The 18,264-nt window shown below is 39.7% G+C and overlaps 1 protein-coding gene across 6 annotated transcripts in view; it reads right to left on the minus strand.

The window, feature by feature from the left end:
• Positions 1 to 18,264, minus strand: part of PCSK5 (proprotein convertase subtilisin/kexin type 5) — a 341,536-nt gene that overhangs the window by 112,033 nt on the left and 211,239 nt on the right. For all 6 annotated transcript variants that reach the window (XR_011362133.1, XR_011362134.1, XR_011362132.1 and 3 more), the window contains exons 17-20: positions 17,737 to 17,821; positions 13,752 to 13,855; positions 9,191 to 9,320; positions 2,846 to 2,961 (exon numbers count right to left, since the gene is read on the minus strand). Coding sequence is in view for 3 of the 6 variants with exons in the window: in XM_069961823.1 (XP_069817924.1) it covers positions 2,846 to 2,961; positions 9,191 to 9,320; positions 13,752 to 13,855; positions 17,737 to 17,821 (435 nt within the window). In the remaining 3 variants the exon portion in view is untranslated. The remainder of the gene's footprint in view (positions 1 to 2,845; positions 2,962 to 9,190; positions 9,321 to 13,751; positions 13,856 to 17,736; positions 17,822 to 18,264) is intronic.

Consider the following 18,264-nt stretch of genomic DNA (forward strand, 5'->3'; position numbering starts at 1 on the left):
AAAGGGAATGAAATCAAATGAGATCCAGAGATGTAAAATTATTGCTCGCCAGGAAAAACCATCTGAACCCTAACACTCAAGATGCATTGAAGAAGATAAGAATAAAAAGATATTGATGTGAGTTAAACACAGACATTAATCTCCGTCCACATGAAGATGATATTCTGCTATACACATGGTAAACAAACACATAACCTTGGCCCACGAGATCTACATGTAGCTCGAGAGAGACGACAATTATAAAGTGGAATAACACTTTACTCGAAGCTTTATATAAGTAGTTAGGTAGAAACTGAATAGAGGTACGCCAAGCTACAATATCTTCTGATCTGCCCTTAGAATAACATTTTATATTCTATTGTGACAGTTCCTATTCATTGAGCTGGGATTTAGACTAATGTTTAAGAATATATGAGTCCTCACTAGTTTCAGAGATTTAGCAGCATCCATTTGTTGCTTTATCATTAAGTGAATGATAACCAAACCCGAACTCTCTGCATTTAATTACCAGTCTTGGAAAACATGGATAGAGCCTATGGTAGCCTTAGAGCTGCATCCAACTTCTTCAGCCACCGGTAATAAAATGCCACAAGCATGGGTTTGGACAAACCCCAATATGTTCGAGATCTGCTCATCTCTACCATTGAAGTTAATGGATGCAATACTTAAAGATAAAGATTGATGTCAAGTTGCCATTTCAGATTAGTTTCAGAAAAGATGAATGAAACATAACTGGATACCTCACACTAATCCACAATCTAAAAATGTAGATTGTGGGAATTATTAGAGATATTTCCCTTCTTTGTATGCTATAATACCAGGAATCGGAATATTCATGATACTCAAGGCTATTGTGCATGTTTCCGCTTGAAGCAGGGAGTGTGGAAATATAGGATATATAGTAGTGAACACATGTAGTGCTTATGCCTTGTGCGTGTAACAATTATACACAACAGGGACACATTTTGCCAGTTTTACTGTAAGCAGATAGTATGGTTTCATAGCAGTCTATGGAGAAACAGACATGACTCTATACGCTATCTTTCAATCATGGTCTTAAAGATCAGCTTACGAAGATCAGAGTTCAACAAGGTTTATAGCAAAAATCTAAGCATTATATTCCCATTAACCTAAAAGGGAATCTGTCAACTAACTCCCCCCCGTCCCCAACCCACACAAAGCTGCTGGTAGTGTCATGTTGGTTTTAATAAGCAATGTGCAGAAATACCTTCCAAAAGTGTTACTGCTCTTCTCTTTCTTTTTAGAGTGGGTATCCACTTTGGTAGATAGGGATCCTGAGCAGATGCAAAACCCCTTTACTCCATTAGTACATTTGTATGTTCTTGTAGGTCATGCTAAAGGAGGGTGCATTCTGAACAACTAATCTGACCATGCTTGCACTTAAGAAGCTGCCTATTCATTCATAACAAACGACTCCACATCTTCTAGAAATGGCTCCATGAACTTTCTGAGCTTACCTATATTCTGATCACATAGTATCATAGCACCCCGCTCACGAAGATTGGTGAATTTAGAAAGAAATGGGAGCATTATGGATTTCTTTGTGAAACATGGTGGCCAGATTGTGCTGGAAAGAATTTGCATTATGAAAATCACAGAGACAAATGTTTCTTTTAGGATTTTTACAATATTATCCTACTATCTAGTAGACAGTAATACAGTATCATGAGCCATTTATTCCAGCTTTCCGCCATCAGTTACCAGTCATACGCTATCTGTGGATTTCCCTAATGACTGTGAGATGCCAGGCTGCATCCATTTATTCATCAGACGTTTGAGAAACAATCCCGGCAAGTAGAAGGGGAATGATTAAACAAAGACATTTTACCTTAATGGGTTTTTCATCAAAACACAATAATGTAATTGGTTATGCTATATCATTGGATATCGTTCAATGATCTAGTTAGAGCTGCTTCATTATATTCTGCACTGTGGCAGATGAGACTAGATATGAACGCTGGAAGCATTTACTCGGTTCGGTGTATTTAATCACAGAGACAGCGTACACTGGGTAGTAAATGCGGAAATGGAGATGATGAATCCATCACTGCTGTCATTATAATGCTAAACAAATGTAGTCTATGGCATTAACCGGTGAGATGCCAGTTCTGGATATTATACATGGCAGCTCTGTTTGCTTGTTGATAAATGAGTCACTTACAGTTCATACAACTGTGATACCTCTCATCTCATGCACCCTGAAGAAGGGGCTATCCGGGTGTTGTATGTATAAAGGGCATGGCTCTTTGTTGCTTGAATCAGTGTGAAATTGCTAGGAGAACGGAGGAAAGTATATAGATCCTATGCTTGCAACGCTGCCTGCCTGGCTACACAATGGAAGCGCAGCACTTGTCCACACAGAACAAAACCCTGCTGCTTAATCTGAAAACATTGTGTTTGTTATTCGCAGCTTTGTATCTTAATAATATGTGCTCAACCTACATTAACATTGACGTTCTTTGTAGCGTTTGGCATGAGTGGCAGTAAAAATAAATTGTTGCAGGACACTGCGATTTATCTGAGAGGTGCCTAGGATATAAGTTCAGTATTCACAGATAAACAGTGTGTATAGGCTGTACTGCAAACCATTTCAATCCATGACTGAGCAATCCCTCACTCAGCCCTTTATCATAGTACTTATCATAAAACCACTCCACGCCTTGCACTGAAAATTGAAACACGGTTCTCTGGCAAATACCGGATTATTTTTCCTTACAGGCTCAATTATGCAGCAGGCTAAGTCAATGACCTTCACGTGTTCTTGTCATCTGTGCTATATGAATAGCTTGTGTTATGTGTCTATCAAATTGATGCATCGACTCACCATCTTTACAGACCGTTCCAACCAAACAGGTGTTGCCTTCTAGTAGATAGCCATCTGGACAAGTGGTACAGTTTCTGTCTCCAGGCCCAGAGCATGATAAGCAGCTGCCGTCACATCTGTAAAACATCAGCAATATGCTCCATGTCATCTAAAGCAATTATTAGAAAAGCCTGTAGTTGACAAATAATTCTTATCAGTTTATAAGACTTGTATTTGAATCTACAGTAATTCAACTCTTTCCCACTGCAGCAATTTTTGGTGACAGTGTTGAAGTATTTTCCTTCTTACCTTCTTAAGGCATAACTAACTTTTTATTTGCATTGCAAAACAAAAACAAAACATATATGGAAACCAATTGTGCCACTGTTTGGGGTGATTTCTGTTTTAGCGCATTTACTTTGCTTTAAAAAACAAAAAGTCAAACAATAAAATAAATAAATGCTTTGCATATTGTGACCAATGTAATTGTTTGAATTGCCATCTATGGGGCTGTGGGATCGCTCATAGTATGGTGAGATGTAGTTTTTAATGATGACAGGGTTGCATTTTTTTGTGGGAAGTCAAAATGATCAAAAAACAGAAAAACAATTATATTTATTTTTGCATTCGACAGTCGCCGTGTAAGATATATAATGCTATATTTTAAAAGCTCAGATTATTTCCAAACTCAACAATATTATTTGTTTATGTCAACAGCTTGGCACTCTATGATCCCTCAAGGAGCAGGGTATTATTAGCCTAGAAACAAACTGCCTTGATACTGTGGTTGCTACATACCATAGCATCTAGGGAGTTAAATTACTAGAGTTATCTCTAATGCACTTAATAGCACTTTCCAAAATTATGAAATATATGGGTTATGGGAGTTGTATGCAACTAACCATGACTGCTGTCTTCCAGAGACCAGTCCAGTGCATTTTTTTAAAGGGGTATTATACTGATTTACTGACTGTCAGAGCAGCTGGCATCTGACGCCACACTACACAGTGTATAGAATTTGCATCTGTTTATTGGGTGGCAGTTGTAATATGTAACTGCAGCTCAGGTCCCATTTCAGTTAATAGGAGCTAAGCTGCAGTTGTACATCGCCACCATTACACAGTGGATAGAAAAAAGCTCCATTTGCTGTGTAGTGCGGCATTGATCAGTAAATTTTGCCTGAAAAACCCTTTAAGTTAAACTTATAGTAGTTGTAGTAAAATAATATTTGATTTATAAAGCGTATGTTGAAGACATATAATTAAGATATTAAGTAACAGAGACAAAAACAAATGTGTAAACGTATTATACTGCTTATTGCCTGGAGATAAATAATAAACACTAACAATGGTAATTATAACTTCTAGAAGATTCCTCTTCTCAATCAAAGTAACAACATCTATTGGCCATGTATGGTACTGTAGCTTAATATATGCAAATTAATAATGCTGATGTGCAAAACTAGAGAGAGCCTATAAACTAGAGAGGCACAGCTTCAGAAAAAAACACAAACATAATTTATGCTTTTTTATTTTTAATGCCATAATATAAGTAAGGATTCAATTTAGTGGATAAGTATATGAAAAAAACAAGTTATTCAATGAGAGTAAGAACACAAAAAGCTTCAGCTCTAACGCACGTCTCATGGAAAAACTTGCAAAGAAATGATAAAACAGAAGACTGTGAACTTTGTTGAAATTACTTATCGCATTTTCAGGAACCTAAAACGTGTATACCATAATAAAGTCAGTGCAGATGTTGACGGTGACTATACAAGTGCATCTGTGGACTAAGATATATTGCCTTATGGGTATGTGGGTGATAGCGGCTGATGAAGAAGAGGGCAGATTAGGACACTACTGCTCTGGTTTGGTGTTGAGGATTCCTGATGGATCATATAATTCATGTTTAAGCCTGAAGCTGAAAGTGTTGACACCTTGTCAAGATGAATTTCATTATAATAACACTTATTGCAAATATATTACTCCCATTTGGGATGACAGCACATTTATAGGCCAGAGGAATTCTAACCTATACGTCTATAAGTGGAGCACAGCTGGTCTCATTTCCATCCTATCAGGCCTGTGAAGCTATGTAATGGGCAATAATGCGGGCACTCAAAGGCAGAATTCCCAGCTTCTCCTTGGTGTAATTAGCTGTGGCAGCCTCTTGCTATTTAAATCCGATGTGTACGGAGGGCTGAGGGTTTCATTAGATTAAGAAATTTACATTAATCACCACATTTTTCATTTATACATTAAGAAAATCCCCAGCCATAGCTGTCACTGAGTCTTGGGTTTGGTGCTTATTATTCTGCAGCACAAGCACTACAACCTGCTGCTACCGTAACCAGGCACATCACACGTATGCTTATTTATTCACTCCTTTTCATAGAGAATATATGTATGGCTAGTTCTGTGTCTATCCTCCCTCAAGAGAGATAACAAAAAAGAGGTTTGTTCCAGAGCGATGTGCCCCACCACCACCTTAGAACAGCGCACTTCTCTATTTCAGTGAATAATGACAAATTCTCCAAATTATCCATTTAGAATCTTATAGAGAAAGAGAATCTAGTATAGTGTAGACCTCCATGTGCTAGAAAATAACAACACAGGTTTTGGGGGTTTTATTAGTATTATTAGTTTTAGGCTATATAAACAACAGTCATTCCACAGGAACAGCCGTTATTTAAAGCGAATGTACCATCAGGTACATAACTTTGGGTTTTTCACCCTAATGGATTGGTGCCAGCGCGGAGATGTTGGCGGCCTCGTTCCATGCACGACGTTGGTCTATTCACAGAGCACTGGGTGCACTGGGGGGTGCTTCGGGGTAGGCTGGTGCTCGAGAAAAGACTGGCGCCGTGTGCAGGAACCTGGGCGGCGGTACAAAAAAAAGGAGCGTGCCACTGGCATCCTCGCGCCAGCACAATCCATTAAGGTAAGAAACCCAAAGCGATATAGCTGACGGTATATTTACTTTACACTACCTATGGCTCAGTCTAAATCTTCTTCCAATACTTCCACACCTTTTTACAACGTCTGGTAGCTTTAGCTGAGCTTTTAGAGGCAATGGTTTCATAATTCCTCACCTTCTCTACCACCCTACCTAATTCCTCATATGGTGGTATAGAATCGTCCACCCAATGTCTAGCTATTATCACTTTAGCAACCCCCAATATATTCAAGAGGAAGGTTCCTCCCTCCCCATCAACAACAAAACCCCCTAGCATTATTTCTACTTTGGTCAGTTGTCAGTTGTGTTTTTTTTTTCCGGGGAGGGGTGGATAACTATCTGTGTATTTTTTATATGGCATATGTATCTGTTTTATGTGAAATTACGAAAATAAAAATTTTGTTAAATAAAAAAAAACACTACCTATGGCTGGAATTAATGATCATGATCATTAATTCCAGCCATCGGTAGTGGTAAACAATGGTCGTTCATGCGGAATGTCCGTTGTTTAGACAGCATGTGAGCATAGCCTTAGAGTAGGATAAAGAGGGTTCTGATGTTTTGGAAATGAAACGTAATCACTGTATGGCTTTGTTCACACGTAGTATTTCCATCAGTCCTTTGGTCAGAATTTTTTCAAACTAGAACCAGGAGTGAATTGAAAACACAGAAACTGTGCATATCCTTTTATAATAATTTTACCTTGTCAGTTCCACTCCTAATTTTGAATGCAAATAACACTGCTAAAAGTGCTGACTAAAATGTGATGTGTGAACATAGCCTATAGATGAAAAGTGACACCATTTTCTAATATAATATACTTTCTACTTTGATTCCTCATCATCTTAAAGCTTGAGTTTGATGTCAGTGAATGACAATATTCAGATGCAACAATGCTAAACAAATCTGTGAGATGTCTATACAACATGGGTAACTTATTAAGGCTTGCATGTTATCAGGTGTTTCTGCACAAACGTTACACTGCATGAAAATTTTCTGTGTTTTTTATGTTGTTGTGCAAACAATGCATGCGCTGCCCAAAAATGAGAAATTCCCATAAGTCTAGGCAATGCTCTGTGATTTAAACAATTTGAAATCAAGACTTATACACTAGAGAAAACTGTATGTATCTATAAGTGTGACCCTGCTGGACTACATCATGATCACCACAGATGGGAACTTGGCATCCAAGTAGCACAAGTATGTCTTTTAGAATAACTGCTAAACTTAACTTTCAATATCTTCTTTCCTTTTGTTCCTCTTTCAAGTCTCACATCTGCAGTCTCTTTGTGCTCATCTCACTATGACGGAACTGTGCTTACTTTAAAAGTAGAACTGAACCACACGTGTTTACTGGCAGCAAACATATAGTAAGTCCCTTTAACTGACCATGGCTCTATTACATGGTCATTTCCACTTTCCATATTGTAAAATAAATCATATTAACCAAGTAATATTAGTTTATTTATGCAGCAAGTGGACAAAGTTGTAGTCACATTGTAAAGGGTTGTGACTTACCTTGACACTAAGGTCTTATTTGCACGTTCGGTAAATTTAGGGCATATTTTATTTTATTGGGCTATTCACACTGTCCGTAGTTTTACGGATCCGCAATCCTAATACAGGCTGTAATTGCATCATGGGTTGACCCATAAAGGTCAATGGAAACGTCCATAATTCTTATGGAAGAAACGTCCGTAATGTCCACACAAAATATGGATCACCTTAAAGGGGTAGTGTGGCGCTAAACATTTATTCACTAAATAACACACATTACAAAGTTATACAACTTTGTAATGTATGTTATGTATGTGAATGGCCCCCTTCCCAGTGTTCCCCCCCACTCCGGAAGTGTGGAGCATTATAGCACAGTTATGCTCAGCCAATCGTGGCTGAGCAGCTGATGACGCGGCAGAGGGGGGCCTGCATGAGGGACTGCTGGAGCGGTTCGGCCGGCCTCCCGAAGATGTCGTCATTGTCACAAGATGGCGGCCGGGGGTCGACACGAATAAGGTGAGTATAATGCTCCACACTTCTGGGGTGGGGGTGGGGGGGACACGGGGAAGGGGGTCATTCACATACATAACATGCATTACAAAGTTGTATAACTTTGTAATGTGTGTTATTTTGTGAATAAATGTTTAGCGCCGCACTACCCCTTTAAAGAGAATGTACCATCACACATATATCACACATGAATCGAACAGCGCCGGCATGGGGAAGCCGATGCCGCTGTCCTTTTTTTAACCGCGGCCCGCTTCCTGCATACGGCACCGTTCTATTCATGGTTACTGGGCTGGGGGTTAAGCACTGGAGGCGGCTGGCACGCCCCCAGTGGGAGGAAACCCCCGCCTCTCCATGACCCGAATGTATTGATTCTAATGGGTGATATAAAGAGAGTGTACCTTTCTTTAACTTTCACCTTACAATTTTTTGTGGAGCCACAAAAAAATACAAATTGACAAAGACAAGGTTTTTGTGTATTGCAGACGATAATTGCAGACATAGACCTCATTCATGTCAGTATATTTTTGTGGACCATATTTTGAGTCTGCAATTTTCTGTCCGCAATCTGCAAAAATGTTTCCATAGTATCATGCGTATTTTTCACGGATCTGTAAAATTGGAAAGAGGAATGGTCAAGATGATGACACTGGCTAAAGTCACAAATATCTTTTGCGGACGTTACCTTCAGACTTCTAAAAGTGTGTCCAGTCCGCACTAGGACATTTGTGGCACAGATCTCGGCCTAATCAAGGATTCGCAAAAATTGCGGATGTGCAAATAGGTACCTAGAAACCTATGGGTCATGTGAATAAGGCCGGACACACTAATAGAAGTCTGGAGGTAACGTCTGCAAAAGAGATTTGTGACTTTAGCCAGTGTCATCATCTTGACCATTCCTCTTTCCACTTTCATACAGATCCTTGAAAAATACGAAATAATACTATGGACAATTTTTGCAGATTGCGGACAGAAAATTGCTGACTCAAAATATGGTCCTGAAAAACAACTAAACGTGTGAATGAGGGCTTACATTTTAGTTATCATGAAAGACATTTGGCCTGTGTACAAGAAGTTACAAAGCAAAACAACTATGTATCCCTACTCTATTGTCTCATATTAAAAAAGACTTATCACCTTCACATTCAGTGCTATTTCAGGATTGTTATAGCCTTTCCACTATGTATACTGGTATACGTTCCCTAAACTTCTGTCTCATGTTGCATACATTATTAATGTAACATGTCTTCTAGTTATAAGGTTATCATCGCCTCAGGACAAACACTACTGCATCACTAAGCTGTTAATATATTGCATTTTAACATCTCACCCACCAAACATATTTTCCGCAGCTTGAAAGCATAATGCAATCAATATATCACATTACTAAATGTCAACACTACTTACCTTTTACAGTTTTTAAACCCATTAGCTCTGGGTGGTGCCATATAATACAGAGAGCCACACAACGTGACACAACGTCCATCTTCAAAGAACATTTCTTTTGCACAGTTAATACAATTATCTATTCCAGGTCCTAGATTAATAAGAGAAACATAATATAAGAAATCTAAGTATTTTACTAGGTTTTACCTACATCTGAAACATGTATTAAAGGTTCAGAATAAAGTACTACAAGCATATGACTAAGACAGTATTAGTGATGTTGACAGCTAAGCCAGTATACATCAGGATGGATTAGATCCCTGAAAAAGTACACAACCCCCGTGCTGATATATTTACCACTTTTCCTATAAAGCTATTAAGTAATGACTGGTTTAACTTGATGAACTTGAGAAATCACAAAAATGTACATCGCTCAGCTATCCCCAGCAGTCCCATAGACAATGAGTACACTTATCCCTTATTCTGTAGATAGGGGATAAGTATTAGTGCCTTTTTACATGGGCGGATTATCCGTATCTGGCAAATGAGGATTTCCAGGAACATTTGTTGCCATCAATAAACAATGGGGGTTAAACCAAAATGTATCCGTAATTTAAACTGATCTGGGGGGTGGTTGGATACTCCTGACTTGCATAATACATAATGGTTGGATACTCCTGACTTGCATAATACATAATGGTTGGATACTCCTGACTTGTATAATACATAATCTTTGGATACTCCTGACTTGCATAATACATAATGGTTGGATACTCCTGACTTGCATAATACATAATGGTTGGATACTCCTGACTTGTATAATACATAATGGTTGGATACTCCTGACTTGTATAATACATAATCTTTGGATACTCCTGACTTGCATAATACATAATGGTTGGATACTCCTGACTTGTATAATACATAATGGTTGGATACTCCTGACTTGTATAATACATAATGGTTGGATACTCCTGACTTGCATAATACATAATGGTTGGATACTCCTGACTTGCATAATACATAATGGTTGGATACTCCTGACTTGTATAATACATAATGGTTGGATACTCCTACCTTGCATAATACATAATGGTTGGATACTCCTGACTTGCATAATACTATTCTCTTACAAATCTTTAGAAGCCCATTGCCAATTTCTCAATACCTCCTTGAGATAAAGGTTCATATGACATCTATTGTCCATTTGATAGCCACCTTGTGCTCTATTCTATACACAGGATTCATATATCAGTTTCTCTACTAGGATGGGGATTATATCACTACATTCAGGGACGTATTTACCACTAGGCACCCGTGGTCCGGTGCCTAGCGTGGCAGCTTTCAGGGGGGCAGCACCATGGAGCAGGGTTTTTTTTTATTTTTTTACTCTTCCACCTCCCCTTCAGACTTCCCAGTAAATCTGGTTTATTTTCAAGGTGGTAGGGGGGTGTTAGGGGTATGCATGTGGTGGAAACCACACTCCCATTTCTTTCCCACTAGTCATGTGCGGTTACCAGGATTGTTGACTATACACCTATTGGTTACCGCATGAGTGACTGGTATCTGCTGCATGTGGTGACGTACAGTTAATGTGTGAACGCAACCTAAGACTGATCAGATATCAATGTGATGGGGAGTGAAGATGGGGCATCTTTAGTTTTAGTGCCTAGGGCAGCAGCAGCTGTTAATACGGCCCTGACTACATTATTGGACATACATTAGTATACAGTGCCAATTTTTCAAACAGCATTTTTCTTTATTGTGCTTTCTTATTTTCCTTATTTTTTTCTATTTGACTTCTGCAGTCATGGGGAATTAAATGCAGAGCATTCGGGTTCAGATAAAATTGCTGAGCCCAAACATTTTGATAGATCTGCTTGACACTATTAGGCCATATTCACACAGCGTATTGTACCGGCCGTTCCGTGACCCGGACTGGTCACGGAGCGGCCGGTCTCTGCAAAGATCATCCAGGCCGGCACTGCAGTACCAGCCGGATGATCTTTCCCACCGCAGAGTTCTGATGCGGGCGCATCAGCACGCGCCTGCATCAGAACTTCTCATAGCACACTATGAAGCAAGCGGCCGGAGCCGCTCTCTCCATAGTGTGCACTAACATGGTTTCGTACGGCCGATATTCACGGAATAGCGGCCGCAGAAAAATGACATGTCAGTTGTTTGCTGCGGCGCTAGAGGTCCCGGCCGGAGCGTATACTATGTGTATACTATGTGTATATGCTCCAGCCGGGATCACATACCGACGCCTGGCCAACATATTCTTTGTATTTATACGGCCGTCGTTGCAAATTGCAACAACGGCCGTATAAATATGAAAAAATACGTTGTGTGAACTAAGCCTTAGACTGGGTTCACATTGCGTTTTTGCTGTCCATTTAACAGATCCATTTTTAATTATTTCCATTTTAACATACAGAAAAACATGGTCATCCGTTTTTGTACTCTTAACCCCTTAACAACACAGGGCATACATGTACGTCCTGGCGTTGTTAGGGGCGTTCAGAGTGGGGCCGTGCAGTGACCCTGCTCTGAATTGCCGCGATCCCGGGTGCCATCTGCAGCCTGTGACCGCAGTAATAAGCGATTTAACAATTTAAATGCAGCTGTCAAAGTTCACAGCTGCATATAAATCATTGTTTCCCCCCATCCGAGGTGGTCTAGTGAGGGGATCTCCCCCCCCCCACGCAACGCAGCCATGGAGGAGCGATCCCCGCATCTGTAATGGCCAGGTGCTGATCCCGACACGGTAATCTATTGCTCTCGGCTGCAGCAGCCAAGGGCAATAAAACACCTATCTGTCAGGATGGTATCTCTGCAGAGCATTATGCGGCCCTCTGCTCGTGGTGTGCGGCCGAGAAGGCGCTGATATTCTCTTATTCTGTTCTGTGTTTTGTTTTGCTGTGTCTGAACACTGGTTTATTTGCTCTCTTTGGGAGACACACCCGACTTCACCTGCTGAGTTCTGTCTGGCCATGTCAGGGTTAATCTGTGTTCTGGTTCTGCTGTGACTGACAGGTCATCCTGCCAGTGGATCTGTTTTGTTCTCAGCTGTCTGTGCTTGGAGATCAGGGGGATGGTCCAATTACGTTCTGGACCAGAGCACTGGCCTCCTATATAACAAACCTCAGTCTGTGCACTTATTGCTGGTTATTGACTTAGTCTCTGCCTGCTTGTGGATTCTGTTTCTTTGCATCTCCTGACTACTGCTTTGTATCTCTGACCTCCCTTGCCTGCTGCTTGCCCCTGATCATATTGCCTGTTTTCTGATTATGCCTTTGGATCCTGATTTTGTACTTTTGCTGCCCGACTGTTGTGACCCGGATTGTGGACTATTCTTCATTGTGTTTGTCTGTCTGTTTTGTATTTGTGTTCCACCTAGCCAGTGCAGGGACTGCCGCCCAGTTGCTCGCCGCCATCTTAGGGCGGATAGTGGCAAGTAGGTAGAGGACAGTGGGCGGGGCTGAGCTTAGGGCTCACTGTCTTGTCTTGTCCTGCTGTCCGGTTCCTAACACTATCTCATCGATCTTTGCAGTTTATCTTTACTGCATAGATCTATATGAAAGATCAGAATAGTAATAATAGTTTTTATTAATAAAAAAATCTCCTCCCCTTAATAAAAGTTTAAATTACCCCCCTTTTCCCACTTTATAAATAAAAATAAATAGACATATTTGGTATTGCCACGTGCGTAATCGCCCGATCTATGAAATTATCACATTTCTGATGTTGCACGGTAAACGACGCAAGCGCAAAAAAAGTTCCGATATGCAGAATTGCGCGGAACATGAGGAACATGCATAACAAGTCAGTTTTACCATAGGGTGAACAGTGTAAACACAACCAAATAAAAAGAAAAATGCGTTTTATTTTCAATTTTACCACAAATATAATTTTTTTCTGGTTTCACAGCATACTGTACTTTATGCAAAAATGAAGCCTGTCTTTGCAAAATACAATTAGTGGCGCAAAAAATAAGGGCTTACGTGGGTCTCAAATAAGGGCTCATGTAAGCGATATGGCCTTAAAAAAAGGATCCATTTAGAATCTTTTTGATTTTTTTTATAATGTAAGTCAATGGAAAAAAGATCCTAACAGATGGCATACAACTGCATCCATTTTTACCCTTCGTTTTTGCATCCATTTTTCCCCCTATAAAACAGATATGTTAAACAGACAGCAAAAACGCAGTATGAACCAAGCCTTAGCCACTTATTATTACGCAAAGATTTACAATTGAGACTCTCATATATTTTAGTCTCTTTCATATATATTATAGGAGTGTAGCTAATAAAGGATATGGCAATATTATATAAAATAATAGGAAAAATTGTATGACCTGGGAATATCCCTATCTATCTATCTATCTATCTATCTATCTAAATATACTGTGCATATATTTAGCATATGGATATTTCCAGACCATACCATTTTTCATGTCATTTTATGTGTGTGTATATACACATTTTACAAAAGAGACAGAAAAAGAGCAGTGGGCGGATATAGGAAAAGGTCCATACCTAAAAACCAATTCTCCAACCCAGAGTGATAGCATTTACTGTACCTGAGCATGTGGCGCAGGACCTGTGACATGGTTCACATTCCTTCTTCACAGTGCTATAGTATTTTCCATCCTCACAACTGATGAGGCACCGGGATCCCTGCAAGCTAAAGAAAGAAGAATTCTTGAGGATAGATCACCGCAGCAGAAAACTAATCTATTTACTTGAGTAGAGGGTTGTGGTGGCAAGGGGGAAATATTCATGATGTTAAAGAGCTATTCCAGCAGTATGAAGAGTTTTTATAATGGAGTTGGCATAGGAACACTAAAAAATAACAGCATACTCAACTTCCACGATCCCCCACAGCTGCTGTTACAATGGCTTCCTGCTTCATCTGACATCTTGTCCCTGCCTTCTTAACCAGTCACTGTCCACAGTGGTATTCCGTCTCAGCCACTCATTGACTGGGTGCAGATTTCACACAGGGCCAACACGTCATAAGAAATAGAGTGCAAACAGAATAGCAGATAGTGGGGGATCAGGGTGAGTATGCCCCACTATATTATAAAAACTCTTCACTATATTGAATATCCCTTTATATACTTTTGTGTAAACATTAAAAGAAAGACAACTAAGATCATAGTAGTGATACATTTACTGTCTAACCATAGAAATGATATTATATTTTTACCACTGATTATTCTTTTTAACCTTTAACCCCCTTTTCCACTCACTCCTTCTACCCCCTGACAAGGAGCTTGGAAGAAACAGAAGATAAAGTATTACCATCATCTACCACTAATGAGTTAAAGGGGTAGTGCGGCGGTAAAGAATTATTCACAGAATAACACACATTACAAAGTTATACAACAGCTGCTCAGCCGCGAGCACAGTTGTGACGCGGCGGAGGGGGGACGGCGGCAGGGATTCGGCCGGCCGTCCGAAGATGACGTTTGGCACAAAATGGCGGACGACCCTTGACACGGATCAGGTAATGTATAATGCACCACACACTTCCGGGTACATGGGTGGGGGTGGTGGGACACGGCAAGGGGGCGATTCACAGACATAACATACATTACAAAGTTGTATAACTTTGTAATGTGTGTTATTCTGTGAATAATTCTTTACCGCTGCACTACCCCTTTAAAGAAGCAAATTAAAAGATATTAAACTTCTTTTTCCTTCTCCATCAGACGAGCGAGGCTGGAGTGCCCCAAGGCAAGGGCACAAATATGTGCCTTTTCTGTTACACATGCCAGAGGTGCATCTTTAATATATGTGCCCATATATATATATGAAAATATAGTAAAACAAATAAGGATATTATTACAGATAATAAATAGAATAAAAGGGAAATAAAATTTTAAATGTTGATGGGCTTATGGTCTTATTTGCACTCAAAATTACAACCACATTTTTGCTTCTACATAAAACAATGTGTATGAAAGGGATTATATTTTTCTCTTTAACCCCCTTTCCCGCCACCCCTTCCCCCCCTGACAAGGAACTTGTAAGAAACAAAAGATAAACTATCACCACCATCTACCACTAACAGGTTATGATCACACACATTGTATTCCGGTCGGTATTTCTGTTAGTTTTTTGGTCGGTCATTTGGTCGGCAAAATTAGGAGTGGAACTAACAAAGAAAAATAATAATGGAAAGATTTGCACAGTTCCTGTGTGTTCAACCCACTCGTGGTTTTGGCTGAAAAAGGACTGACCAAAAGACTGACAGAAATACTATGTGTGAACATCTCCTTACACTGCAACTGAAGTGTTAAAGAAGCTAATGTGATGAAAAAAATATTCGACTACTTTTCTCTTCTCCATTCAAAGCTCCAAGGCACCCTATTTACTGTCTTTTCCTTTTCTAAATATGCAAGAAAAGCATGACCAATATCTGATGAACAAGCCACTGTAACAAGTGGCTGTGAGACTGGCCCCTCTCCATTGGGCTAGTAAATGTATGAAGTTACTCATTTCTCTTACTTATTAGAGCGGTATAAGGGCTTATTTCCATTTTGCCTAGAATACAGAACCCACAGAGTGCACTAGATCACTTACCTGTCTGTAGGTTCCATGTTATACGGAACGTGAGAATAAGCCCTAAGATTTCTAGAAACAAGGCCACTCCTGTCCAGAACTGTGTCTGGTGTTGCAGCACACCACAGATCAAAATGTCTTAGTAATGTTGAAGCTCTACTAACATATACAAATAAAGATGTTTTGCTTATTCTAATGCAATCTTGAGTGCTGTGGTTTTTCTCAGATAATATGTTATTGCAGATCAGACCTATTCTAATCTTCTTTAAATTTGATTTATTCTATTGCTATGCCAGCGAGCGGGGAATCTTATCAAGTTTAATGAGAACATTTTTGCCTAAAGATATGTAGGAAACCTACACATAAAAAGCTATTATTAGTTATTGCTATCAATTGGTCCTAAATCAGTTTGTCTGGTATTGGGTGTATGGCTATGTTCCCACATCTTTTTTAGGTACAAAAAAAAAAAAAAAAAAAAAAAAGTTGCTTTTTTGAAAATGTCGGCCGGTATAAATAATCCTGACAAGTCCCATGGAAGTACAAAAACTGCAGGCAGGCTGGTGGGGGGAGGAAAATAATAAACAAGTTAACTCCCCCGTCCCTGTGCTTCCGATGTGCGGATCCTGGGTCCCGTTCACAGTAGCCAGCTGTCCTCTTCAGTTGGAAACTAGGTACATCACCTACCTGGCTTCTCCAGCAAAAACATCATGGCCCGGCTGAGCCCAGTCACTGATTGGATCGGCGGGCAACCAGCTGCTGATGTTAACGAGACCCGGGAGCAGCACACTGGAGGCACGAGGACGTTAATTATTTTCCTGCCCCCCACCAGCCTGCCTGCGGCTTTTGGATTTCCATGGGACTTCTCCTTTAATAACACTTAAAGCTGCAGGCACGAGCAGATAGCTGTTTCTTACCTGTCCTTAGCTGATGGCTGTACTAAGCTGCAGCATGCACACCTCCTCCCTTCTCCACCCTACTCTACATGATTTACGCAAAAGGCTCAAGACAAAACACCATACAGGGCAGCGAAGGGTAAGGGTCCTATCAGACAAAGTGATTTTTCCCATTGACACACTGAGGCAGACAGGATTCTACCACGGAATTCCGCTGCGTTTACTCAGTGTGAACATGTCCTTTTGCTTAAATTTGTACAATTTAACAGTTTTTCGCATGATAATCTTCCTGTGTAATGGGGCCCTAAGGAGACAGGTATCATTTGTTTTATCTATTAGCTGCTCATGTCTGCAGCTCTGAGCAGGATATAGAGTTGACAGCTGCCTTTTAATGACACATATGCTTAGTAGAACCCAATACTCAGGCTATGAATATTATATGGCCGATGCTGTTATTGACATCAGACAGTTTGTATGGAATGAGCATTGTATGAAATGTTCTAGCTGTAAAGTAATGTAACACAAAGGGCTATCCTTTGAGTGTAAGAAGTTTCAAGAACAAGATGCATCGAGTACTTTGGACAACAAAGGAGCATCCTGAAACCAAAGTTCTGAAGCCATAACACACAAGCATTATAGTCTCCACTGACACCTGTTACATGTTATGGAAGAATAAAGCACCCAGGTAAAATAGCTGCTCTTTCCCTGCTTGATCTGTGCAAACTTCTGTGAGTAGAAGAGAACAAAGAGGAAAAATCTAATATTTATGAGAAGTTTCTGTTTTATTGACAGAATGTATATGGCATTTAATGTAACAGCCTGAGCCAAAAGATCTTATGAGTCATCTGAGGTTGGGAATCATGCACTCAGCAGCACATCGCATTAGTATTTCATCACTACCCAGAGCCTCTTTAAGCATTTATGTTACTATAGAAATTTCTCACCTCTCGCTTCACTAAGATCTTTCATTGACTGCAAAATTTTACCACGAAAAAAACAAACAAAACAGAGTCAAATCCACTCAGGACCTCTAATATCACTGCTTGTTAATATGGCTTTGATGTGCGGTCGTGTGGTTTGTTACAGTAATTCATTGATTTCATACCTCAGGCCATGTCTGCATTCTGTACAGTTGTCAGCAGAAGTGCACGTCTTACAGTTCTCGTGGCATTTTCGGCAGAGGTTCTTATCTATAATGGACATTACATTACAGACATATTTAAGAAATCACCATTCTTGACAAATACATGTATAAATACTTTGGCATACAACAATGCAGCAACAACCTTTATGAAAATATGTCAAATTCTTATATGAATTAGGATCTAGTCAATTTTTGATGTTTTAGGGCTCAGGTCTCTGAATTTAGCAGAATGTATTACTTTGGTAGGCTTATGTGGTTTCAGAATTCCTAGAACTCACATTTCTTAATTTTAATCAACGATGATGGTGACGGTTGTCGCAAGTTACAAGTAGATTGGGATGGAATGTTTAATTAAGAAAAGTAATAAAAGTTACATTTTAATCAATTCCTGTTGTTTAATATTGTTCAGCGAAATACTAAATTTTGTCGATAGGGAAAACTGTTCACATGTCTGAAGAATTTAAGTGAATTCATAAAACTTTTAGGAAG

The sequence above is a fragment of the Dendropsophus ebraccatus genome, chromosome 3, assembly GCF_027789765.1.
Source record: "Dendropsophus ebraccatus isolate aDenEbr1 chromosome 3, aDenEbr1.pat, whole genome shotgun sequence".
In the NCBI taxonomy this organism is placed as follows: Eukaryota; Metazoa; Chordata; class Amphibia; order Anura; family Hylidae; genus Dendropsophus; species Dendropsophus ebraccatus.